Here is a 26,746-nt window from a genome sequence, read left to right on the forward strand (position 1 = left end):
CCATTCACACTCACATTCACACCTACGGTCAATTTAGAGTCACCAGTTAACCTAACCTGCATGTCTTTGGACTGTGGGGGAAACCGGAGCACCCGGAGGAAACCCACGCGGACAACATGCAAACTCCACACAGAAAGGCCCTCGCCGGCCCCGGGGCTCGAACCCAGGACCTTCTTGCTGTGAGGCGACAGCGCTAACCACTACAACACCGTGCCGCCCCAGCATCAGAGTCATTTCTGAATTAATTATAGTTTTAGTTTGAAGTCTATTGCATTGAAGTTATCAACTGTTCAATGATGGAGACTTGAGTGCAAAACTGTTTGCTGCAACTGTAGTCCTCAGGCTATCCAAGATAGAACAACCACTGCCATCTTTATCATTTCTATATGGTACCATTAGTTTTAGTCTTTGATTAGAACAAATCTAATCAGCAAATTATTCTTAATTGTTATCTAGATAACTAGCCTGGCTATTAAAGTATTTTTGGAGGGCAATTGTCAGCAACCACAAAGCATTCTAATTTTACCAATTGCCTATAAAATTGTTGTAATCTCTGATTTCAATAAAGGCATGATCCAAAAAGGTGCACATCTGAATCATGAATGAGTTCAAGCTCTTTACAGATGAGGCAAATTAAATAGTGAGGTGGCAATGTTATGTGAGAGATGTTTAGGTTGACATTTTCCAATGCAGTCTGTCTGTACTGCTACTACTGGTCACCTGGCCCTGCCTCCTCTCCGCTCCTGCCCAGTCTACTCAAGACTACTGTCTTTCCTGGCTCCCCGTTGGTGGAATGACCTTCCCATTGAGGTCAGAAGTGCCAATTCCCTGACCACCTTCAAGCACAGACTGAAGACTCACCTCTTCATGCTGCACCTCTGCCCTGCTTCCCTGCCCACTGTGTAACTGCTTATCAGTCTAGACCAACCCAGGCTGTACTGTCTAGCCTGGGGTAGCCATTTGAGTTCTGTATTTAGTTGTACTTTGTATGGTTGGCTTGTTTCCTTGACCGTTTGCTGAGTATTGTTACTTCAACAGAATATTACACAAAGTATTATTTTGTCACTTGTTCAGTTGGCACTAGAACTTTCTTGTCTAGAAGTTCAGCACTCCATGCACCTGACTTTTGCACTCATTGCACATCACTCTGGATAAGAGCATCTGCTAAATACCATGTAATGTAATGTTATGTAGTGAAATGTAATGTGCTGAGACACTGGTTTTTATAACAGACTAAATGTGTTCTCTCATTGAATATTGTTACATGTACTGTACAAGCTTATTCATATCTTGTCTCTCAGCTCTCAACTGTCTACTATGGGGTTAGTCGAAAAGTGTACTAGTTTAATCAGTGTGATAGGCTCTCACCTTAATTTTTTTGGAGGCCATGTTATTATTAATGTCATCCTGCCCAAACAAAATCTACACTCACTCCTGATCAGTCATGTGTTTTTCTGTATTTATGCTCGTGTTCACCTGTGGAAACAGTCACTTCAGATTAGAAAGAGTCTGGTTCATTTTTAGGCAGATGTTTCTTTGCACTAAAATGTCTTACTTTTTTATGGTTAAGGTTAACAATGAGACTAAGAAGGCCTGCGATAGTGTCAAGAAACAATTACTGTCATCATCTTTAATCAGCAAAGCTCCAGTTTTCAGTTTGTCAGTATAAACATTTTCCCTCAGACTACTAATGTCTCAGCCAGGAATTAACTAGAAAAATAAATATATTAAGAGGACATTTGATGCTTTCGATGCTTTTGTTTGTTCATAGCAATGCACCATTACAATATTATATTTAATAGCATGTACTGTTTCAAAGAATATCGTAATTTACCTAAACACAAAGCAGAATCTGAAAATGAAAGGAAAATAATAATAATAATAATAAAATAAAACATCCACATAAGACCCTTTACCAACTCTTTAATAAGCTAATAGTACATAATTATCTGTTGAAATACAAATAAGCTTCACATATTTCAGATGACAGTGCAAAAGCACAACAACAACAAGAAAGAATATGTAGTACATACAATCACCTTATGTGCAGCAAACCTGATTATTATCTCATTATCCAGAGACATTTTTGCTGGTCTGCCAAGCTGATTAGCTTAGAATAGTGACATCTGGTTACAAAATGACTAACTTCCGAAATGTCTGTTTACAGGTACATCCAAGTTATTGATGCCAAACCATTTATGATTGTGTGGACACAACATGTGCTGGCTAAAGCTGTCATTGCTTTTACTATTATTGTATTAACATAAAAGAAGAAATTACACTGATGTTATGAATGTGCAGGAGATGAACGACAGAGTGTGCAGTGACATAATGAGGGAAATATTCAGAGTTGAGTTAAACGTGCTACAAACTTCAGCTGCATACCAAGGCAAAGTTTGCCAAAAACTGAAAGGGTCTCAGTTTCCATTGAGTCTGACCTGGAATCATCTGGAGAGTGTGACATAACCATAATGTACTGCATGTTTTAGGCTGTAAATCCACTCAAAAACTTGGGAATGTTATCTATTTTTCTATGTTATCTCTTATCTATTTAAATAAATGCAGTGTCTCAAATCATGTGTAGATTAAAAATATTTCATGGTCATCCAAAAAAAGAAAAGGAAATTAAGGAAATTAATAATAATATCATGTACAATTGATTAAATTGACCCTACACCAGTAATTATATAGTTATTGGAAGTTTAGGATCCCTGTTTACTTTCATCCTCAGTCCCCCCAGGATTTCGCAGGCCTTTTTTGTGATTGTTGCGGGCTAAAATGTCTGATGTTGTTGGGGGGGTTCTCCAAAAAATTGCGATGAAAGTTGCGGTGTTTTTTAGGTTTTTGTTGCGATTACATTGCGGGAGGAAGTGAAAGTTGCGAGAAATTGTTGCGATTTTCTCTTTTTGTGATTAAAATTGAGTGATATGTTAAATATTAAGTTATTACTGAAAAACTATTGATTAAAAAAAACAAAGGCACTGAGAAATGGTCCTATAAACAACTTTACCAATATAAAATATTACAAAAATGCAGAAAAATAGGCTTTACTTATCCAAATGCACCTGTTGGTTCAAAAGTTAAAGTGCATAGAACCTCACAGCACAACATGAAGTTACCTTAAAATATAATATAAATGCCTCAGCTTTCATGTAAGAAAAAAAACTATTAATACGAGTACTGTGTGCAGGCAGTCTCTCCTCAAGACGACACTAACGATTGGTCAAATTTGCGGGAAAGTTGCGGTGATTGGATATAATTGCAACACCGCCCTGAGTTCACGGGGATTGGTTGAATTTGTGTTGAAGTTGCAAATCGCAACATCACGAAATCCTGGAGGGTCTGCTTAATGGAGGTTACATAAAGTTTGCATTTGTTCAATCTCTGTGTATTCACTGAACCCAACTGTTTAATTTGAGCTCAAGTTTATATCTAATGTATTTACAGGCATCTTCAGCTTCACTGCTCATATCTAATGTTGTAAGCTACAGGTCCCTTGATGTTAAAGCCAAGATAGAAAGAAACCTTTCCTTGATCACGCAGGCTGGCTGACTGATAGGGAGAAACCTCAATGTTCTCAGACCCTTCTACAGCAAAAACTTTATAATTTCTCACCTCCCCTCTCACACGCAGTAGTTGTGGAATTTCATATCCTTTAGTAAGACAAAAACTTGAATTTTCATCTAGACATGATTTATGGACAAATCTCTGTAGTCCATGGCCTGCAGTGAGGAAGAAGAGAGGCACCAGGTAACGAGCTCGTAGGTAATGTTTGTATGTTCTTTCAAAGGATTGATGCATATATCTAACACATTCAGATATGTCCAGACTGTTGTGTCTGCCCTGTTGTGCATCAGGCCAAAAGAGCAGAAGGACCAAGAGGTAGAACTCTGGACGTCTTTTATCTTTTTGTTCTGTCCAGAGATTGTATAGCATTGTCTGAAGTTCTTCCAGTGGTCTGAGTGCTGTAGATCTGCCATTTCTCTGATTTAACATGACATTTGCAACAATGTAGTTTTGGATAATCTGGGAATCACGCGGTGAATGCAAATAAATTTCTTTCCATTGTTCAACGATCAGTTCCAGTGCAGTGTCTCGGGCCTCTGTGGACAGTAATCCTGCACATGTGCTGGCCTTTTGTTGCTTGAGGATCTGAAATGGTGATTTGTTATGTTGGCTTTGTGTTACAAATTTGCTGTAGCATTTATCAACTTCTGGCCAAAAGTAATCGGGTTCACTTTTGTCTACCTTTGGCTTCGAGTAAAGGAGATACTGTTCAAAAAATTCAAACTTGTCCTCAACTTCACCTCTTAGACTTGTAATGAAACTCCTATACCTTTCAAATTTGCCATTTCCATAAGAGTTGAGAAGATGGTGCGGGGATATTTCCTTTGTAAGTACCTTGGACCATTCACTGTTGAGGTTTATGAGATGGTCAAAAATTATGTTTGCCACTTGCATGTATCCAAAGATGCCCCGGTTGTTGAAGATGGTAGAAGTGCTTGCCATGCCATGCTCTTGCATCTCTGGTGCCTCCTCTTCCATAGCAACTTCTTCTTCAGCTTTAAAAACTGCAGTTGTTTTTTTTCCATGCCACAAGATGTTTCTAGCATGTTCTTCTGGGTTTTTAGAGGATGAGTTTTCTTTCTGGATAATTTTTCTTAACCAGTTTTTATGCACTTGTCCAAGGGTGTCTCTGATAAAAGAGTTTCTTTCATCCCTCATAATTGCCATTTCAGCCCAATGTTTAGCTCTTACATAATCCTCCTTTTCAATGTAATAGAAACGGGCAAGAGCTTGTGGATAAAATGGATCCGTTGTAAATTTCTTCACGGCCATTTTCAACACTGCAACGCACATGGATGAGCCTTCTTCGGTGTTTATATCTAGGATCAGTTTGGAGAATTTTTCTGGGCTGCCTCTGTTGTTGTCCTCTTGGTCCGGTTCTTGCAGCTTAGATTCTCGCTTGGTGAGTAATTTTTTAATCATTTTCACTAAAAATAGAGGCATGTCATCTCTGCACAATTCTTGCAGTAACTTCAATGTAGTGTCACCTCTGGTTACACCAGCTTCAGTTAACAATCTTAGACATTCATGAGCAATCATGGGATGTACCATTCGTACATGTCTGGCCCCTCCTTCCTTTGTTGAGTATATAACCAGAAAGTCTGAGAAGGGCTGCATATATTCCTTCAAAGAGAAAGAAGGAAGATTATTACCTTCCTCATCAATGAACCCCTGACAAAGATCATAGGGGAGATAAGAGCCAGGGACATATGAGTTAATCAGTGCCAAAAATGCCAGAAGTTGTTGCTTACGGGACCTCTTGTTTCTCTTTAATGGGTGAAGAGCTGTGCAGACCTCTGTAACATAAGCTGGATCGTAATTTCTCAGCATAATGTTAAAGGCATGAAGTTGAGTATGATTTTTTTCATATATTGTTGTGATGTCAAGCTGTTTTCTCGTAAAATTCCCTTGCTCATTGTTTGAAAGGCTTGAGGACAGTTTCAAACATTCTGATCTTTCTGTCAAGTTTGTCTGGCGGAGACAATTTAAAACGATGACCACAGGGATTCTAGTAGTGATATTGTTTGCTTTAATTTCATCGCAGAGGTTTTTTTCAAGGTTGTCTTGAAATGAAGTATCCTCACTTGTGTACTTGTTGTCCAGAAGAAGGAGAACAGTGTTTTGGTTTTCTGAACCACCTGCTCTAAATAATTGCAGTACTTGCTGTGCAATTGCTTTCGTGTCTGTTGTGGAATCTAATAATTTGGCACACCTAAGTTTTTTTCTCAGGTCCCATAGTATCTGCATGGCCAGGGTGGACCCTCCACTGCCTGGATCATGGAACAAGTTAATATGAGCAATGCACCGTCTTTCTCTTTTAGTTTCATTGATCTTTTTTTCTAGTACTTGATATATATCCCTTTTGACAAAAGGGGAGTTCTGTCTTTCAGCCTGACAGAAGTTCAGCCATTGTGGTGGTGCACCTCTGTAAAACTCCATCAGCATGGCATCTTTAGTACTGATCATTTCACCCTCATACTTATTGGCCCACACAACATCGAGGGCTGATAGATGGTCTCTGTCCTGAGTCTGTAGTGGAATTTGCCCACCATGTTGAGAAGGAACAGTATAATTTGCCATTAGGCCTGAGTTCTGAGTTTGACTTTAATTCTCAGTCTTCCAAACTGCCTTCCTGGAGGGGAAACAAACAAAAAAAAGAAATCTTCAGTTGGATTTGGTTGGTTGTAAAATTGATTCTTTAGGATAGATAGATAGATAGATAGATAGATAGATAGATAGATAGATAGATAGATAGATAGATAGATAGATAGATAGATAAAAGTTGGACAGTTTGGTAACACTTCACAATATGGTTCACTAGTAACCTAGGAACTATTCAAGAGCAACACATGTTAAAATGTATCAGGACACAAGATTGAGATTGTGGAACATTGTGGTTGGAAGACAGTAACCAACAGAGGCATCTCTACATTAGGGGCTAGTGGCACCTAGCCTCACCTCATGTTGTGGACCGGTGCAGCAGGACCTGATCATTAATTCAGTGTAACAAGTTTTACACATACATACATACATACATACATATATATATTACATATGACAATGGTAGCATTGTTCAATATATTCGAAATATCATCATGTTACTGTCGGGTAAAGGTATGTACTTCTCTGAGCAGTCTTCCTTTGGTGAGCATGTGGCTAGCCATTGTTTGTCATCACAGTTATAATAGCCACTACTGTTAAAAAGTCAGTATAATTAATCAAGTCAAAAATAAAAGTTAAATTGAATGCATGGAACATCACTGGTGAGCCTATTTTGCATTATTACACTCCAAAAAGTAATTATGGCCTTTTGTAGCTTTTACATTGTGGCAGCGGAGGCATGGTCAAGCGTCAGTCTGTGACCGGAGGGCGGAGTCAGGGAAGGTAAGTGGCAGAATCACTACACCTGATGTCAATTAACCTGTGTTTGTGTGTCTTCCCAGCGACCACGCCCTATATAAGGAGAGGGAGAGAGCAGAGGAAGTGAACTCTCTCCCCAACCAGATGACTTGTGTGTGCGTGCATGGCTGGGAGAGTGGATTTTTGCATCTGAAAAGAGCAAAAATAAAACAGTTTTGGAACTTTATTCTGGTAACAGTGATTCTGCACTGTTACACTCCCCTGACTTTTCTCTCCCCTTTACGTTGCAGACGGACGTGTCGGACAGAGGGCTGGGGGCCGTTCTGTCCCAGGAGGTGGAGAGGGAGGACCGCCCCGTCCTGTACATAAGTAGGAAGCTGTCGGTGCGTGAGGGGCGCTACAGCACCATTGAAAAGGAGTGCCTGGCGATCAAGTGGGCGGTCCTTACCCTCCGCTACTACCTCCTGGGGCGCCCTTTCACCCTCTGTTCGGACCACGCGCCCCTCCAGTGGCTCCACCGCATGAAGGATGCCAATGCGCGGATCACCCGTTGGTATCTGGCACTCCAGCCCTTTAATTTCAAGGTGGTCCACAGGCCGGGGGCGCAGATGGTCGTGGCGGACTTCCTCTCCTGTCAAGGGGGGAGTCGGCTGCAGACCGGACGGCTGCCCGGCCTGAGTCGGGCGGTGGGGGCGTGGTCAAGCAGCGGTCTGTGATCAGAGGGCGGAGTCAGGGAAGGTAAGTGGCAGAATCACTACACCTGATGTCAATTAACCTGTGTTTGTGTGTCTTCCCAGCGATCACGCCCTATATAAGGAGAGAGAGAGCAGAGGAAGTGAACTCTCTCCCCAACCAGACGACTTGTGTGTGTGTGTGTGTGCGCGCGCGCGTGCATGGCTGGGAGAGTGGATTTTTGCGTCTGAAAAGAGCAAAAATAAAACAGTTTTGGAACTTTATTCGGGCCTGCCATCTTTCTGTGCTCCTCCCCCTCCTACGAACTGCTACATACATATTGTCACGTCTGCTCCAGAGTCCATCACAGACTCCATTTCCTAAGAACACTCAAAGTGTACAATCAAAGTCGACACAAACTCCAGCTCCCAGCATGCGTTGCAAACCCTCACAGCTTCAACTCTCCTCCTTACTGATCAGGTACAATTGCATCTCATCACAGACTATGCCAGAGACTATAATTATCCTCGCCACACTCTCCATAGACTCCACACAGGGCCTAAATAACAATTGAGTGGTCCTCACAAACTTCTATAAACAAACAACTGCAGGTGACTGCAGAAAAAAAAAAAAATATATATATATATATATATATATATATATATATATATATATATATATATATATATATATATATATATAACACATCAGACCGAACACAACATTTCAACATGTAGTCATTTTTCTCCATGGGGGAGTACACCCTGCCTACTTCCGCAGTCATTACAAGAGTAATTAGCAGTCAGTTATTACTAATGAAATGCACAAAAAGACAAACATGAGGCCATCTGTCCAGCAGTTTAAGCTGGGCCAATATTGGGTGATGCACCAGGACAATGATCACGAGCATACCAACAAGTCTACATATGAATGGCAAAAGCAGAAGATAATCAAGGTGTTGGAATTGTCAGACCTCAACCCCATTGAAATGTTGTGGTGGGATCTTACAAGAGTTATGCATAAACAAAGGCCCTCAAACATCAATGAACTGAAGCAATATTGCTAGAAGGGGTTTTACCTGTTACTGAATTACACATTTATTTTCCCACTTCGTTTCTGAGTATTTTCTTTTTTGGTGGAAAAAAATCTACAGATTGAAACCTGTTGTGGGATTTTTTTTTTTTTTAATTTGTTTGTTGAAGTTGGTAGAACCACACAATTGTTATTTAGGCACTGATCAATAAAAATTGAAGTTTAAGAAATGAAGGAGGGTGTAGTTTATTTTCCCCATGTCTACATGTGTATTAATTAGGCAATAAAAAAGTATTTGGACACTTAAGATTATTCTGGTTGTCACAGTTAATCTATAATTAATGTTATGGGGTACCTGTATGATAGAGGTAATTGACTACAGTACCATTTAGAATTTTGGACACACCTTCTAATTTGATGTTTTTTCTTTATTTTTATGAATTAAAAGACACTTCATCTTAAAGTAATGATGGATGTTGTTTCTCTTTACTTAGTTGAGCGGTTCTTGACATAATATGGATTACCACAGTTGTCGAATAGAGCTATTTACTGTATTTTTATTATTTACTGTTTACAGTTTCATCTCAAGCACATTAAAAAGGCAAGACATTCCACTAATTAACTTTTAACAAGGCACACCTGTTAATTGAAGAACATTCCAGGTGACTACCTCATGAAGCTGGTTAAGAGAATGTGCACACTTAGTTTAGTGTGCAAAGCGTCATCAAAGTAAATGGGAGCTATTTTGAAGAATCTGAAATATAAAACATTTTGGGGTTTTTTTCAACACCTTTTTGTTTACCACATAATTCCATACATGTTCCATGTGTTATTTTATAGTTTTCATGTCTTCAGTATTGTTATACAATGTAGAAAATAGTCAAAATACAGAAAAACCTATGAATAAACACGTGCGTTCAAACTTTTGACTGGTACTACATGTACATCCACTATAAATTACCTTGTGACCAGCTAATTAAAAGTATTTGCAAAAATGTCTAATAAGAGGGAAGTAAATTTTGAGAAATGTTCAACTGTTTGCACAAAGAAGGCTGCCCTATTTAACAGATCAGCACAACTTGTAAAAAGGTTTAAAGAGAGAATAAAAACAGACAATGTACAGTCAACTCCCAAAAGATCACTGACAGACTGGGCAGGATAATTATGAATAAAACTAAGAAAAACAGGCAAGAAACATCAGAAAGGATTGATTCAGGAATCAATAAAAATGACTAGAAATAACTAGGGTACAAGCTATTAAAAACAGGATCAACAAGCATGGCTACAGAGCAGTGGTGACTGGTGGTTATTCTCATGCCAGTGCAATGTTTCCAGAATCCCCCAGAAACTTCACTTCCCAGAATGCATCATGGCCTACAAACATGGCTGTTATGGACTTCAAACCCCAGCACCTCATTCCACCAGCACGTTCACACTCATCTGTACTAATCATGTACACCTGTTTCCAATTACATGCACTGCCTATTGAAACAGACTCTGAAGGCTGCCTCATTGCAAAGTAATGCTCAGTGTATATTTACCTGAGCTTACCAAACCTTCTGACTATGTCTGGTATTCTGATCGCCTGACCTCTTGCCTGTTTATGATTTGGCTTCATGGTTTGAATTTGTTTGCCAGTTTTTAGCCGGTTTTCATTTTAATAAATTCTAAACTGCACTTGTGTCTGTCTCCAACTCAGTCACATGACAGATTACCCAGTAGGAGAATCAAATTGACATAGCACCATGAAAAGCAGGTAGGAGAACACCAACATCTGGTTGAGCAAGATGGAAAATTAAACATGCTCACCAACACGATGTCAAGTCAAGTTTATTTGTATAGCGCTTTTAACAAGCATTGTCGCAAAGCAGCTTTACAGAATTTGAACGACTTAAAACATGAGCTAATTTTATCCCTCATCTATCCCCAATGAGCAAGCCTGTGGTGATGGTGGCAAGGAGAAACTCCCTCAGATGACATGAGGAAGAAACCTCGAGAGGAGCCAGACTCAAAAGGGAACCCATCCTCATTTGGGCAACAACAGACAACATGACTATAACATTAACAGTTTTAACATGAAGTCAGTTTTGTTGATGTTATAAACTCTTCATTGATGGAAACTTGAGTGCAAAACTGTTCATGACAACTGCAGTCCTAAGGTTAGCAAGTCAACTGTAGTCCTCAGCCATAAAAGCGTTACTGTAAGAGTCCAGAGCATCCTCCAGGTGTGACTTTCAACTATCCACATGAGGCCGTCCTCCACAGGAGCAATGCGATAAGACTCCAACCAGACACAGGGCACCAGGATGGATCAGGCAGGTCTGAGGAGCAGAAGAGGTCAGCATCTCGATCCCAGGACCGACATGTAACTCAGAGGGACAGATTTTGATCTAAGTAGGCGTGGCGGGTCATAGAGGACCAGAAGTTCACTCAGGTACTGTGGTGCAAGACCATTCAGTGCTTTAAAGGTCAATAGTCGTATTTTATAATCAACACGAAATTTGACTGAGAGCCAATGCAGTGTGGATAAGACAGGGGTGATGTGGTCATATTTTCTAGTTCTAGTAAGGACTCTTGCTGCTGCATTTTGAACTAACTGGAGCTTGTTTATGCACTTATTGGAACATCCAGACAGTAAGGCATTACAATAATCCAACCTGGAGGTAACAAAAGCATGAACTAGTTTTTCCACGTCATGTAGTGACATTAAATTTCTTATCTTAGCAATATTTCTGAGATGAAAGAAAGCTATCCGGGTGATGTTATCAATGTGAATTTCGAATGAAAGACTGGGGTCAATCATCACTCTAAGGTCTTTTACTGCTGCACGTGAAGAAACAGAATGGCCATCCAGAGTTACTGTGTAATCAGAAAACTTACTTCTAGCTGCATGTGGTCCTAGTACAAGTACTTCAGTCTTGTCAGAGTTAAGCAGAAGGAAGTTAATAAGCATCCAGTGTCTAATGTCCTTTACACATTCCTCAATTCTATTAAGCTGGTGTCTCTCATCAGGTTTTGCAGAAACATACAACTGTGTGTCATCAGCATAACAGTGGAAACTAATACAATGTTTATGAATAATATCACTCAGAGGTAACATATATAAAGAAAAAAGCAGTGGACCCAAGACAGAACCTTGTGGAACACCAAACTTTACCTCGGTATGTCTAGAAAAATGACCATTTACATCAACATACTGATAGCGATCAGTACAAGACCTCATTTATCTCATGGGAGATCATTAATAAAGCTCTGTGCAGTAGTTGACATGAATGTATGTTTAATACAGTAGCATGATGAGGTGCATATATTATTACTCAGACATATTTTGAATGAGATGAGATAATGATCTGAAATCATTTCAGACTGTAGAAGTACGACTATATTTTCTATGTTTAACCCGAATGTTAGTATTAGATCGAGGGTGTGACCACCATTATGGGTTGGTCCTATGACATTCTGATTAATCCCTACTGAATCTAAAATGGACACAAACACTGTTTTCAAAGGGTCTTCTGGGTTATCAAAGTGAATATTAAAATATCAGACAACTAAAGCTTTGTCTAAGGAAATAACCAGATCTGAGATAAAATCAGCAAATTCAGAAAGAAACTTGGAATATGGCCCCGTGGGCCTGTAAATAATAAGTAACGGAATTAACTGGGTAGACCTATTTTTCAAGGCTACATACATTATATTAGTATGAAGAACTTCAAATGTATTAAATTTATAACCAGGTTTTTGTGTTACACCTAGATAATCGTTATAAATAACTGCAACACCTCCTCCTCTACCAGTTAGACGAGGCTGGTGTATATAATTGTATCCAGGAGGACTAGCTTCATTTAATGCTATATATTCATTTGGCTTAATCCATGTTTCAGTTAAACAAAGTACAGTAAACTCCTGATCAGTAATGAGTTCATTAACCATTAGCACTTTAGATGTAAGAGATCTAATATTTAATAGCCCCACCTTTAGATCAAAGGTGCTGGCAGCAGCTGTACAGTCAGTATGATCTAATTTTATATTGATTAGGTTACTGGAACAAACTCTCTGAGTATTTCTACTTTTTTGTTTAGCTCAGGGAACAGACACAGTCTCGATGTAGTGGACCCTGAGTGACGACTCTGTGCAGCTAGCAGACAGTCAGTTTAGCCTGTTCGTCTGCTCCCTGACCTTGGCTCTGGATTGTCAGAAATTAACTAGGCCTGTTCTGAGACTATGACCTATGCTGCAGGAACGAGCGTGGGCGCGAAAAAACAAAAAACGGTCCCCCCCCAAAAAAAAGGTCCCCCCAAAAAAAACCCCGAAAAAAAAAAACGCCGGCAGGGGGTTTCGCCCGGGGAGTAAATCACTCTAGGATCGCCACTGCAGGCGGGTATCCGTTGCAGTCTACGAGACGGCTCTGAACAGCCAATTTTGGCTAGTTGTTATTGGTTAAAATTGACAAAATCGTCACTTCCAGGGAAGCCGGGTATCTCTGGGGATAAACGAGACATGGGCGGGCCAAGAAGCCAGGCTGATAAAGGATTATTGGAGGTGGTGTTTGAAAGACATGAGGAGGGCGGTTGCTGTACTTCGGCGAGGAACACGGTAAGTGCATGATCAGTCAGTCCCTAGCGGATGTCGAGAAAGTGTAGTCGTGTGCCAAAGTGCTGTCTGAATTTCTATTATAAACGTTTCTTCTCATTGATGTCTCTGTACATTACTCTGTAAATAAATGTAAATATTACTCGTTGTGCTCCGTTAACTTTCATCCATTCTATCAGTTTGATCATTCGTGAATTCACTCGTTTATTTCATTTGTAGTTCAATCAACGTGGTTGTAGGCTAGCTTGAGCCTTATTGGGATCTGCAGTGCTAGCTGCTAACAGCTGGTATCTATGTGCTATAATGGCAAAATACGGCCAGTCATTTTGCCCCGCCCCCGCCTCGCGCTCCGTCCAGTGCGGTAGTGATGTCCCGTTGCTCGCGCGCCACAGCAGAGACCCGCGCGACCTTCAGCCGGTACAGTCGCTGTTCTTTTACCACCGCCGTTATTCTCATCTTTCCGGTGCGTTCTTGATTTTTCCATTGCATCCTATTTTGCCATATCAAGACCCAAAATGGTATCATATTATTCATATTTAAGTGAAAAATCAATTCAGTCATCATAACTTGGCATTTTTAACCCAAGCAATCAAAAAGAGGAAATTTTTTCAATATTTTCAAAAAATTTTACAAAAACATTTGAATTGTAATAAAAAAAAAAATCCACAGCAGGGGCCAGATAAAGCAAGACGCTATCTTTATTCTTATTAAACATGATAAAAGAAACATTGAGTGTTAGGTAAATGCAAAAAAAAAAAAAAGTAAAATTAGAAAATTTATTTTTTGACCATAATATCCCAAATGAGAGACCAGTTTTTGAGACAGACCCACATAACAACAAATTGACTCATGACAAATAACAAATAATTGAAAAATTGTATTACGTAGACCTAAAACTGAGCTTCCCCTATTTCAAAGCCCACCAGCCGCCACTGCAAGACATCTAAAAGGACCTTTTTTGCTCTCTCATTTTGTATTAAAATCTTGGGCATTGGTCTGCCTTTTTGTTTATTTTTTAGTCTATCCTTATATGTATGAGTATCAAAATACTTTTATAACATTTGGTCAACATGAGCAGTTTTTGCCATTTTGTGCAAAAAAGCAGATTAGCTTTTTGTAGTAGTAATTGCATTCGCCTACCTGTAGGATGTCAAAGGGAGATGTAGTCGTAATTGCATTCGCCTACCTGTAGGATGTCACTTATGGGCACCCGTACTTGTACTGGCAGAGAGTTCTCAGTAAAGTTGAGAGAAGCACGGTTGTCAATGGCTCTGATTATTATTCGAAAATACTACATGGTGTCAGAAGTGGGATCTAATAAAGAGAGACGTGAATTCGTGGAGTGAGTAGACCCAAAACCTTGGAGTGATTATAGGCCACAGTAGACAAGTCGATTCGAGAAGAATAACGTTAGCATGCCTGGAGGTGCTGCAGCGCCAGATCGCGCGCCCAGTGAACATTTTCACATCAGCGCCCCTGAGAAATTTGACTGCACAGACAGCAAAAGTTGGCCGAAATGGAGTAGACACTTCGAGAGATACCGTATAGCGTCAGGTCTAAACCAAAAAGGCGAAGATTTCCAAGTGAACAGTCTGATCTACTTTATGGGAGATGATGCGGAGGACATTCTAAACGCATCGAGCCTCGGAGAAGCGGACAAACTGAAATATAACAAGGTAAAAAAGTGCTTCGATGGGCATTTCGTAGGAAGACATAATGTGATTTTTGAGAGGGCCAGATTTAATTCTCGCAAGCAAGAGCCAGGGGAAAACGCAGACAGTTTTATAACCGCTGTTCACAAACTAGCGGAGCACTATGAATTTGGAACATTAAGAGAGGAACTAATACGGGACCGTATAGTTGTGGGGATACAGGATTTGACTCTATCAGAAAAGCTGCAACTTGACCCCAATTTAACACTCGCCACAGCCATACAACAAGTAAAACAGAAAGAGACAGTAAAACAACAACAAGGCCTGATGCGTGGAACATCACCACAGATCAGCAAACCCGAGTTAGATGCTGTTTCAAGTCAAACTGAAAGACGTGGCGCTCAGGGATTCAAACACACAGGGAAAACGTCAAATCGGACAGAGCCAGTTGCAAACGTCAAAGCATGCCATAAGTGTGGGAGGACATCCCCACACAACTGGAGAGAATGCCCAGCAAAAGACGCAGAGTGCAGGAATTGCCATAAACGTGGACATTATGCAGCAGTATGCCGGAGCAGGAGGCCCGTGCATGAACTCATGGGGGAGGAGGATTATGGACAAGACACCCTTTATCTGGGGGAGGTAAAGGGGCACAAAGCAGAATGGTGTACAGATATTTTGCTAAATGGAGACACTATCTCCTTCAAAATTGACACTGGGGCTGCCGTCACTGCCATCCCAACCAAAATGTACAGATACAGTAGGGATGGGCCTTTGATAACAACAACAAAAAACTTTATGGCCCTAGTAATACATTGCTACAGGTAGCAGGAGAGTTTAGCTGTCAGCTAAAAAGTGAAAAGAGCACAACCACACAACCTGTCTATGTGGTAGACTCACTCGTTAGACCACTACTAGGCCTGCCAGCTATTGAGGCATTGCACCTTGTGGAGCGTTTAAATGTAGTGGAAGAGATGAATTTCAAAGAAAAATTCCCGAAGGTGTTCACAGGGTTAGGTAGGCTGGAGGGAGACTACAAAATACGTATCAGAGAAGATGCCACACCCTATGCCAGGGGTGTCAAACCTGATCCATAAAGGGCCGTGTGGCTGCAGGTTTTCATTCCAGCCATGCAGCAGCACCCTGATTTGGCTTATTCAATCAACTGACACACCCACCCTTTAATCAAGGGTGGGTGTGGCTGCAAGTATTTGACTGTGTGAAGACAGTTCAGTTGATTGAATGAGCCAAGTCAAGTGTGCTGCTGCATGGCTGGAATGAAAACCTGCAGCCACAAGGCCCTTTATGGATCAGGTTTGACACCCCTGCCCTATGCTCTCACAACACCCCGGAGAATTCCCATTCCCTTGGTAGAGAAAGTGAAAGAAGAATTACAGCGAATGGAAGAGATCGGGGTTATCTCGAGAGTAGAGCGTCCTACAGAATGGTGTGCGGGGATGGTGCCTGTTGTCAAGCCCAATGGGAAAATAAGGATTTGTGTGGACCTCACTAGGCTTAATGAAGCAGTACAGAGGGAGCAACATATATTGCCATCGGTAGAACAGTCACTCGCACAACTGAATGGGGCCACTGTCTTCACAAAATTAGATGCCCGCTCAGGATTTTGGCAGATCCCACTCGCACCAAAATGTAGAGAGCTCACCACTTTTATCACACCTCTGGGCCGGTTCTGCTTTAATATATTACCATTTGGAGTAAATTCCGGGCCCGAACATTTTCAGAGGCGTATGTCTCAGCTTCTAGATGGCATCGAAGGAGTGATTTGTCATGCTGATGACGTGCTCATATGTGGCACAGACAAAGCCCAACATGACGAGCAACTTACAAAAGTTTTGTCCTGTTTCCAGAAAGCTGGCCTGACTCTAGATGAGAAGTGTTCATTCGCACAGTCAGAGTTGATATTTGTGGGCCATAAAGTGAGCGCTGCGGGAATAGCACTGGATCCAGAAAAGATAAGGGCTGTCAGAGAGATGCCAATACCTCAGAATGTGGCTGATGTAAGACGTTTCGTTGGGATGGCCACTTACATGGGCAGATTCCTGCCACATTTCACTGACACAACAAAACCTCTGCGTGACTTACTGGCTAAAGAGTCAGAATGGATGTGGGGAACTGTACAGCAAGCAGCTTTTGAAAAGCTAAAGGTGGACTTAACTTCAGAGAGAGTACTGGCACAATACAAACCAAATGCAAAGACTAAGGTGTCTGCAGATGCTAGTGCTTTTGGTATAGGTGGAGTACTATGCCAGCTTCAAGAGAACAAGGAGTGGCGTCCAATAGCCTTTATCTCACGCTCTTTATCAGATACAGAGCAAAGATATGCTCAAGTGGAGAAAGAGGCTTTAGCACTAACGTGGGCCTGCGAGCATCTCAGCTCATACCTCATTGGTCTCCATTTTACATTAGAGACAGACCACAAGCAGTTGTTGGCTCTGCTAGGTAATAAAGGCTTAGACGATCTGCCACCGAGGATCCAAAGGTTCCGTCTCAAGATGTTGAGGTTCAGCTACCACATTATACATGTTCCTGGAAAGGCATTAATCACAGCTGATGCGCTATCAAGAGCTCCAATTATGCGCAGCCTTTCCAAAGAGGAGAAGGAGTTTGAAATTGAAGCACAAGTATTCGTGGACACAGTACACGACATATTGCCAGCATCAAAATCAAAATTAGGGCAGATTGCAGAAGAACAAAAAAAAGACAACAGCTGTGCACAGCTGATAGACAGATGCAAGAAGGGGTGGCCCAGACAGGAAGAACTTCCTCAGAAGCTCAAGCCCTATTGGGTTCATCAGGGGGAACTCTACATGGCAAAGGGGCTTTTAATGAAGGGACAGAGGATTGTAATCCCAGAAAGTTTACAAAGAGAAATGCTGGCTCGTATACACGAAGGACACATGGGTATATCAAAGTGCAGGGCCAGAGCCCAGCAGGCAGTATGGTGGCTAGGCCTGAGTAGCCAGATTGCAGAGGTAATCTCACAATGTGAAATCTGTCTGAGAAATCAGCCACAACGGGCAGAGCCAATGATGCCATCTATCTTACCAGAACGTCCCTGGCAGAAAGTAGGTACAGACCTTTTCTTTAAGGAAAGCATCACTTATCTAGTCGCCGTTGATTACTATTCCAGATGGATTGAGGTTGAGAAGATTCCTGTTACTACAGCCAAAGGAGTCATACTGGCATTGAAAACCATATTCTCCAGAAATGGAATGCCAGAGCTACTGATTAGTGACAATGGACCTCAATTTGCATCAACTGAATTTGCATCATTTGCTGCAGAGTACAATTTTTCTCACGTGACTAGTAGCCCGTACTTCAGCCAAAGTAATGGAGAGGCGGAGAGGGCTGTTCAGACAGCCAAGGCCTTATTGAAGAAAAATGAGGACCCCTACAGAGCCCTCTTGGCATACAGGGTCACACCACTTCTTCATGGTCCCTCACCAGCTGAACTGTTAATGGGGCGAAAGCTACGCTCCCCACTCCCTCAGGCGGCAACCCAGCTCCTTCCACGCTGGCCCAACAGGGAAGCTTTCAAGCAAAAGGATGAGAGGTTGAAGTCTGCCCAAACACAGAACTTTAATAGGAGACACCGAACTACTGACAAAGTGGGGCTAACTGCAGGACAAAAAGTGTGGGTTGCCAAGACAAATCGACCAGCTACTGTACTCGGCAGAGCAGACACGCCATGATCCTACACTGTACAAACAGAAACGGCAGAGGAAATGAGGAGAAACCGGGCCCACCTTCAACCTCTTCCTGAGCCACAAACACCAATACTGGAGACTCCGGCATCCCCTGAGGCTAGCACCTCGGGTGAAGGACTGCCTGCAAGCACCGCACGTCAGGCAGACAACAACCAGGTGCCTCAACAGCGCGAGGTAACAAGACGATCAAGCAGGCCACCTGTATGGCTCAAAGACTATGTTCAGTGAAATTAAATGACTACAGATTGATTTTCACATGAAAATGCAATGTTATGAAAATGTTACACACTACCCAAGTTATTAGTTGAAGATGAGGGAATGATTTACAGTCAACAATAGAAAGTTGCATAGAAATGTTCTATATTCCTGTTTAGGAATGTTTTATATTTCTCTTTATTCTTTGCAGAAAGGGAGATGTAGTAGTAATTGCATTTGCCTACCTGTAGGATGTCACTTATGGGCACCCGTACTTGTACTGGCCGAGAGTTCTCAGTAAAGTTGAGAGAAGCACGTTTGTCAATGGCTCTGATTATTATTCGAAAATACTACACTTATTGTTGGTTACATGGTTCCACCATTTTAAGAGTTCTCACCATCATCATATGGAAAAGTCATGTATCCAGAGGTACGACAAACAAAGACGGCACTGCCAAATAAACGTCAGTATGATTTTTTGCTATGCAAAATGCACCCACCCACACTAAATTCACGCCCAGTAAATCCTGTGCATTCGTGTAGGGCATCCACTGAGTGTAAATCTTTAGTACTAGCCCTGCTAGTATTGTTCCAAAGGGGCAATGAAAGGTACATTTCACTGCCACATTTTAATGAAATTCAAGGGGAAGCCACCCTTCTGTGTAGTTGTGGTTATGGTGGGCCAACAGACCTAACACACAAGCCAGCAGGGACTCCTTGCCTGGCTGCCTCAGTGGTGCTGAATGAACAGTGCCCTCTTCACTCTGTTATTTGTGCACCCACAGCACCCACGGGGCTAGGGGGCAGACAGACACAATTCGGCACAGCTGCAGTGCACTAAGGGGCATGCTCATCTACTTTCCATGAGGAGCTAAAAGAGTATAAAAGGGTGTTGTGTCTGCCACCAAGTAAATTGCTGATTCTGACTTGCTCCATATCTCTGCTAGCAGACTCCATATCAGATGGAATTCACTCACCTCCACGGACACACAGCACCCCAGACTGATTGCAACACGGCACAGAGGCTCTCTGGTCCTCCACACTGCACTGAGCTCACCTCCACAGCCAAGATCTGCATGCACACTGTAATATTAAAACAATCACTAGAGTGAGAGTAATGTGGTGGAAACCATTCATCAGACTCAAGTATAAGAAAACAAGGGCTGCAGTCTTATTTTCAGATGAATCCAGATTGAACTTGGATGGATCTGAGGATATAGCATTTGTGTGGAGAAAGCCAGGAGAAGAATTCCAACCAAAGTGCACTAAGGGTACTACGATTGTGTAAAGCAGTGGTTCTCAACCGGGGGGGCGCGCCCCCCTGGTGGGGCGCGGAGGTACTCCAGGGGGGTCGCGAGTAGGCTTCATGTATGGAGGAAAAAAAAAATCTGGGGCTAACAGGCTATAGTAGCTAAGCAGATGCAACACATTTACCCATGTCAAAATGCAGGACATTGGACTATTACATACAAATCAATACTATTATAAAATCGATCAACAATCTATCATAAAATCTTGTGTGTGTGGCCGCATCAGTCGGGGGAACTGTGATATGTTCCCAAGCCTTGCAGACTTTATCAGTAATGCAGGCACTTCCCACGATTTCTCATCTGTCTTTCAAGCAGCGTCAGAGCACCTGTCGGTAATGAGAAAACAGTTTGCGGCATACTTCACAGAGGATTATCGCTCTTTTGCGTGGGTTCGAGATCCATTTGTGTGTACTGCTGACGAACTTCCAGTTGACATGCAGGAACAGCTTATTGAGCTGAAGAGTGACAGTAGACTTAAGGCAGTGTTCACCTCATGCCCTCTTTCGACATTCTGGGCAGCATTGATGCAGGAGTACCCGCAACTGTGTGACGTAGCCTTGAAACTGCTCATCCCATTCGCATCGACCTACTTGTGTGAGGCAGGATTTTCAAAAATGACTGCGCTCAAAACGAAATATCGCAATCGTGCGCAAATTGAGGATGACTTGAGACTGTGCTTGTCAAACATTTCGCCAAGAATCGAGGATCTTTGTAAGGCAAAGCAGGCTCAGGTCTCGCATTAACGCAAATGCAGATCACAAAGGCACAGTAAAAAGTAAAACCTAAATTCACGCCTGGTCCCAATTCCCAATGATATCAATAGCCAGCTAATGATAAGCCTAATAAAATACCTAATAAAAACACTAATAATAATAATAATAATAATAATAATAATGCCTATTAATAATAATATCATAATAATAATAATAATAATAATAATAATAATAATAATAATAATAATAATATCAACAACCAACAACAGCAATAATAATAATAATAATAAATAATAATAATAATAATAATAGGCCTAATAATAATAATAATGCCTGAAAGAACATAAGTCTTGTACTACTGCCAACAGCTTAGTAATGATAATAGGCAATAATAATAATAATAATAATAATAATAATAATAATGCCCGAAAGCAGATTAGAAATGTGGTGCTACTGCCAATTATAACAATAGCCTAATAATGATAATAGGCCTATGTATTTCTATGGAATGGATAATGCTACTACTGCTGCTACTGCTACTACTACTACTACTAATAATAATAATAATAATAATAAAAATAATGATAATAATAATAATAATAATAATAATCTAGCCCAGGTCTATCTATCTATCTATCTATCTATCTATCTATCTATCTATCTATCTGTCAATATAAGGTGCTGTAGGTCGGGTGGCGTCACTGCGGGTGAGTGTGTTGGGGGGGATGGGGGCGGGGCGAGAAGAGGGGCCCCCAACTGCAATGAACCAGCTTTGGTGGGGCCCAGGTTGCAAAAGGTTGAGAACCCCTGGTGTAAAGCATAGATATGGCTGCGGCTATTTTTCCTACAGTAGTGTTGGTAAGCTTGTATACATTGATGGGAGGTACAGAGGCATTTTGGATGCAAAATTTCTGAAATCAGTGAACAAATTATTCAAGCAACAGAAGTGGATTTGTCAGCAAGATAACAAAGGTTTTGTTGGTTGAAACTTGGAGGAAACTTCAACCACAACTGTTACAGAAACAGATTGCTTCCATGCCCAAAAGTTGTCAAGAAACAAAGAAAGGCAAATTGAATACTAAAACACTGTAACTATACTTTTTTAATGAAGCCATGATTGAGTGTTCTAATTATGACCCATATATTTACAGTACTATTTTTATTTTTTTTAAATAATATTTTTTTGAAAACTCTTTGCTTAAAATGTGCTTGTGATATTTTTCTTTAAAAAGCGACTTGGTTTGACATGTTTTCTAATGCATTGAAATTAATGCATTTATAAGTGTAGCTTAAGTGTCCAAACACTTTTTGGGACCACAATATATTTGTAAAATCTGTCAGTAATTTCAGTCATTTTTTTCTTGCAGACATGGTACTTCCAATTTTTTTTTTTACCATAAAAAATTACTATCACTTTATTTATGGTGACACATTACTAACACAATACCAAATTTTACCCATTAATTTATAACCCCGTATCCAAAAAGGTTGGGATGCTGTGTAAACTGTCAATAAAAACAGAACGTGATGAGTTGCAAATCATGGAAACAATATTTCATTGAAAATAGTACAAAGACAACATATCAGATGTTGAGATTCATCTCATCTCATCTCATTATCTCTAGCCGCTTTATCCTTCTACAGGGTCGCAGGCAAGCTGGAGCCTATCCCAGCTGACTACGGGCGAAAGGCGGGGTACACCCTGGACAAGTCGCCAGGTCATCACAGGGCTGACACATAGACACAGACAACCATTCACACTCACATTCACACCTATGGTCAATTTAGAGTCACCAGTTAACCTAACCTGCATGTCTTTGGACTGTGGGGGAAACCGGAGCACCCGGAGGAAACCCACACGGACACGGGGAGAACATGCAAACTCCGCACAGAAAGGCCCTCGCTGGCCCCGGGGCTCGAACCCAGGACCTTCTTGCTGTGAGGCGACAGCGCTAACCACTACACCACCGTGCCGCCCAGATGTTGAGATTGGGAAATTTAATTGGTTTTTGAAAGACAGATGCTCATTTTGAATTTAATGCTAGCAATACATTTCAAAAAAGTTGAGATGGGGCAACAAAGTTGAACGGCTAAAAAACCTTGTCCTGTATCTGAAATCACTCACTATATAGTGGACTATATAGTGAGTTTGCCATTTTATAGTGCTGTCCGAATGTGTAGTGAGAATTATTACCCCGTATATAGTGGACTCATAGTATCCCATAATGCACAGTGAAAAGTAGTGTACAACTGATGGTCACTAACCAAGCAATATATACCATCATGCACTGCAGTCGCGCTGAAAGAAAAAAAAAGTTGCTTGGGTGAATGGACAGAGGAAGAAATACATTATAAACAGACATTCAAGTACAATTAAAAATAGTAAGAGAATAGAAAAAAGCTAAAATAGAATAAGACAGATAAAATACAAGAATAAAAGTTACAGTGCAGAGTGAGGAATTAATCAAAAGCCTTAAATTTGAGTTAATAAATGGCAGCGGCAAAGAAGAAAGTATTCAGCCTTGATTTAAAAGAACTGAAAGATGCAGCAGACACAAGGTAATTTGTATTTATTAATGTGGGAAATACTCTCAGTATAATATCTACCCATCCATCCATCCATCCATCCATCCATCCATCCATTATCTGTAGCCGCTTATCCTGTACAGGGTCGCAGGCAAGCTGGAGCCTATCCCAGTTGACTATGGGCGAGAGGTGGGGTACACCCTAGACAAGTTGGCAGGTCATTGCTGGGCTAGTATAATATCTATTTTTCACAAAAATACATGCATGTATTTATTATTTTGGAACCCGATTGATCTGGCACGTTTTAACTGTGTGACAGTAGTGACGTAAATAACGGCAGGCGGAGTAGTGTCCAAAAGGTTTTTTTTTCATTTCACTATACAGTCGGGCGGCACAGTGGTGTAGTGGTTAGCACTGTCGCCTCACAGCAAGAAGGTCTTGGGTTCGAGCTCAGCAGCCGACGAGGGCCTTTCTGCGTGGAGTTTGCATGTTCTCCCCGTGTCTGCGTGGGTTTCCACCGGGTGCTCTGGTTTCCTCCACAGTCCAAAGACATGCAGGTTAGGCTAATTGACCGTAGGTGTGAATGGTTGTTTGTCTCTGTGTCAGCCCTGTGATGACCTGGCGACTTGTCCAGGGTATAGCTGGGATAGGCTCCAGCTTGCCTGCGACCCTGTAGGACAGGATAAACGGCTGCAGATAATGGATGGATGGAACCAGGAGACAGACTTGCAACAACACAAGGTACATTTTACTTTGCTGCACTGACTCTTTTCAGCATCTTTATTTTAATCTAAGTGCACACACATGGTGCGAGCATGCTCAGCTTTCTGTCTCTCTGGATCCTGGCTTCTCTGCAAGCACACAAAAAACTAAATTGCCGTAACCTGACTAAAGTCACGTGTTAACTGCTGGTTCTACCTGCCTCCTCTCTGTCCCCAGTTGATGCTTGACCATGCCCCCACTATCTTGTTTAAAGAAGAAGTGATGTGACACAATGATGCCCTTATCCCTACTTTTTTGAAAGGCATTGCTGGCATCAAATTCCAAATGAGCATATATTTTTCAAACAACAATGGAATTTCTCAGTTTAAACATTTGATATGTTGTCTTTGTACTATTTTCAATAAAATATAGGGTTTCCATGATTTGCAAACCATTGCATTGTTTTTATTTATATTTTACACGGCGTCCCAACTTTTTCTGGAAATGGGGTTGTGTTTCAGAACTAACACTGCATCTGCTATTGCATACCTTTACTTTTTTTGCATTTGTGACAGTAATGACAAGTAATTTATGTCTTGGAATAGTCAGTGAAACTCAGTGGAAGGTACTCAGAGTTCCTGACTGAAAGCCAAATGTTATGACAGTCTTTACACAGGCAAATTTGTGTTTATTTAGACTTTGTCTTTGTCACATAAAGCAAATCACCTGCTTTACCTGCTAGTTCACGCCTCCAAAGTTGTTGGATTTTTCTTCAGCAGAAGAGTCTGAGACAGATTTTCAATAAACTTTAGACCACTGCCTTTAAACACAAGCACTTGCCTATAAGCCAGGAAACAAACAAACAAACAAACAAACAAACAAACAAACCCACAGGGATGTAAAATGCAGACAGAATAATGAAATAGCTTTTTTATTTCTTCTCTGTCTAGTGTAATTGGTACAAATTATTTTTCTCTGTGCATTGTGTACTACCCAGAATGTTATATGCTGTTCATGATTTTTTTATTTTCCATATGCTTCTTTTATTTACATTATCATGTGCATTTTATATGGATTTCTGTCTTGTCTCTGCCTTTGTCTTCTGATTGGTGTTGACCCTGTTCTGCCAATTATTTAGTCTATTTAAATACTTCTGTATTTTTGTCTCATTTGCAACTCTCATCAATATTTTCATGCATATCTGAGACTTATGCTGTTTTTCCTGTTTTTAGTGTTTCTAGTTTGATTTTGTAGTTTTGACCTGTGTTTCTGTTCTTGTGAATGATTATGGATAATGCCTGTTTGCCTCTGTTGTAACACCTGCTACAGACTTTGATGATGAGTCATGGATTGTTCTTAAGAAACAACACACTGATTTTATGATCTTGCACCTTGCTTCTTATCATACATTACAGTAATGTAACAAGAAGCAATTTACATTTTTTTAATTAAAATTAAAAATGAAGCCAATGATATATAAATGATAACATGGCAAGAATTGAAATAATTGGAGTCTAGAATATTGCCAATATATTGCTGTATGAATAATCCTACTGGAATGATCGCGTCAATGCTAATGCACACAATTTCTGAATAGCTCTTAAGTCCCTAATTATGGCTGAAGTCTGACAACTAACAACCTTTCACTTATACAACAGGCTACACAGGTTTGAAAGGGTAATACGTGTGACCTGTCAGATGGAGTATCTTGTTACTTCCATGTATGTTGCCAAAATGACATGTCTGGTTAAAGCCTAGAAATTTAGTGAACTTCAAAATTATTTTATCAATCTTAAAGTCAGTTACCCGTTGTTGTTTTTTTTAAACAAAATACCTTCAGGAAGCAAAAACTCTTAAATATTCAATGTACCTTTTATTAATAGATAAATTATCTATGCATATTTCTTACCTGTGTGCTAGGAGGTAGCATGCTCCCTCTGAACATGGTTTGAATGTGCTCAAAGGTGCCTTTTAAATAATACAGCAGAATACAGTCCCACTTTTTCATCCAATAATTTGTATGAGATTTGTTTAGCTCCACCCAGTTGAATTCTCATTTACACTGAAATGAAAGTTAAGACTAGCACAGACAAGGCTCATTGTTTCTCATCTCATCTCATTATCCGTAGCCGCTTTATCCTGTTCTACAGGGTCGCAGGCAAGCTGGAGCCTATCCCAGCTGACTACGGGCGAAAGGCGGGGTACACCCTGGACAAGTCGCCAGGTCATCGCAGGACTGACACATAGACACAGACAACCATTCACACTCACATTCACACCTATGGTCAATTTAGAGTCACCAGTTAACCTAACCTGCATGTCTTTGGACTGTGGGGGAAACCGGAGCACCCGGAGGAAACCCACACGGACACGGGGAGAACATGCAAACTCCACACAGAAAGGCCCTCGCCAGCCACGGGGCTCGAACCCGGACCTTCTTGCTGTGAGGCGACAGCGCTAACCACTACACCACCGTGCCACCCCCTCATTGTTTCTATATCCTGCATTTCCTGTGAAATAAAAGTGAAGGCCACTGTAGAGATTTTCCTTCCATGATCACCTTGAAGTATTCATTCACTTATAATGTACAGTGTATGTCCATGTTAATTTATATTTGGTGGAGAGGGTGGAGACCTTGACTGGCTATCGTAGCCTGCAGGGAATCGGCCGTCAGACATTCTGTCGCATGCCCCAGA

At 41.0% G+C, this 26,746-nt stretch overlaps 1 protein-coding gene across 4 annotated transcripts; it reads right to left on the reverse strand.

Moving 5' to 3' along the window:
- Window positions 1-1,954: 1,954 nt before the first annotated feature.
- Window positions 1,955-25,984, reverse strand: sb:cb1081 (sterile alpha motif domain-containing protein 9). Of its 4 annotated transcripts, none has more exons than XM_060915933.1 (4): window positions 25,960-25,984; window positions 24,786-24,890; window positions 19,777-19,882; window positions 1,955-6,199 (listed from the first exon to the last, which is right to left on the reverse strand). In XM_060915933.1, the coding sequence occupies exon 4, from the start codon at window positions 6,145-6,147 to the stop codon at window positions 3,460-3,462; it is 2,688 nt and encodes an 895-aa protein (XP_060771916.1). In that variant the 5' UTR covers window positions 6,148-6,199; window positions 19,777-19,882; window positions 24,786-24,890; window positions 25,960-25,984; the 3' UTR covers window positions 1,955-3,459. The 4 variants fall into 4 exon arrangements, with proteins under 4 accessions (XP_060771916.1, XP_060771917.1, XP_060771919.1 ...); XM_060915934.1 differs by having other exon boundaries at window positions 24,777-24,890; XM_060915936.1 differs by lacking the exon at window positions 19,777-19,882.
- Window positions 25,985-26,746: the final 762 nt, after the last annotated feature.

Source organism: Neoarius graeffei, chromosome 3 (assembly GCF_027579695.1).
Source record: "Neoarius graeffei isolate fNeoGra1 chromosome 3, fNeoGra1.pri, whole genome shotgun sequence".
In the NCBI taxonomy this organism is placed as follows: domain Eukaryota; kingdom Metazoa; phylum Chordata; class Actinopteri; order Siluriformes; family Ariidae; genus Neoarius; species Neoarius graeffei.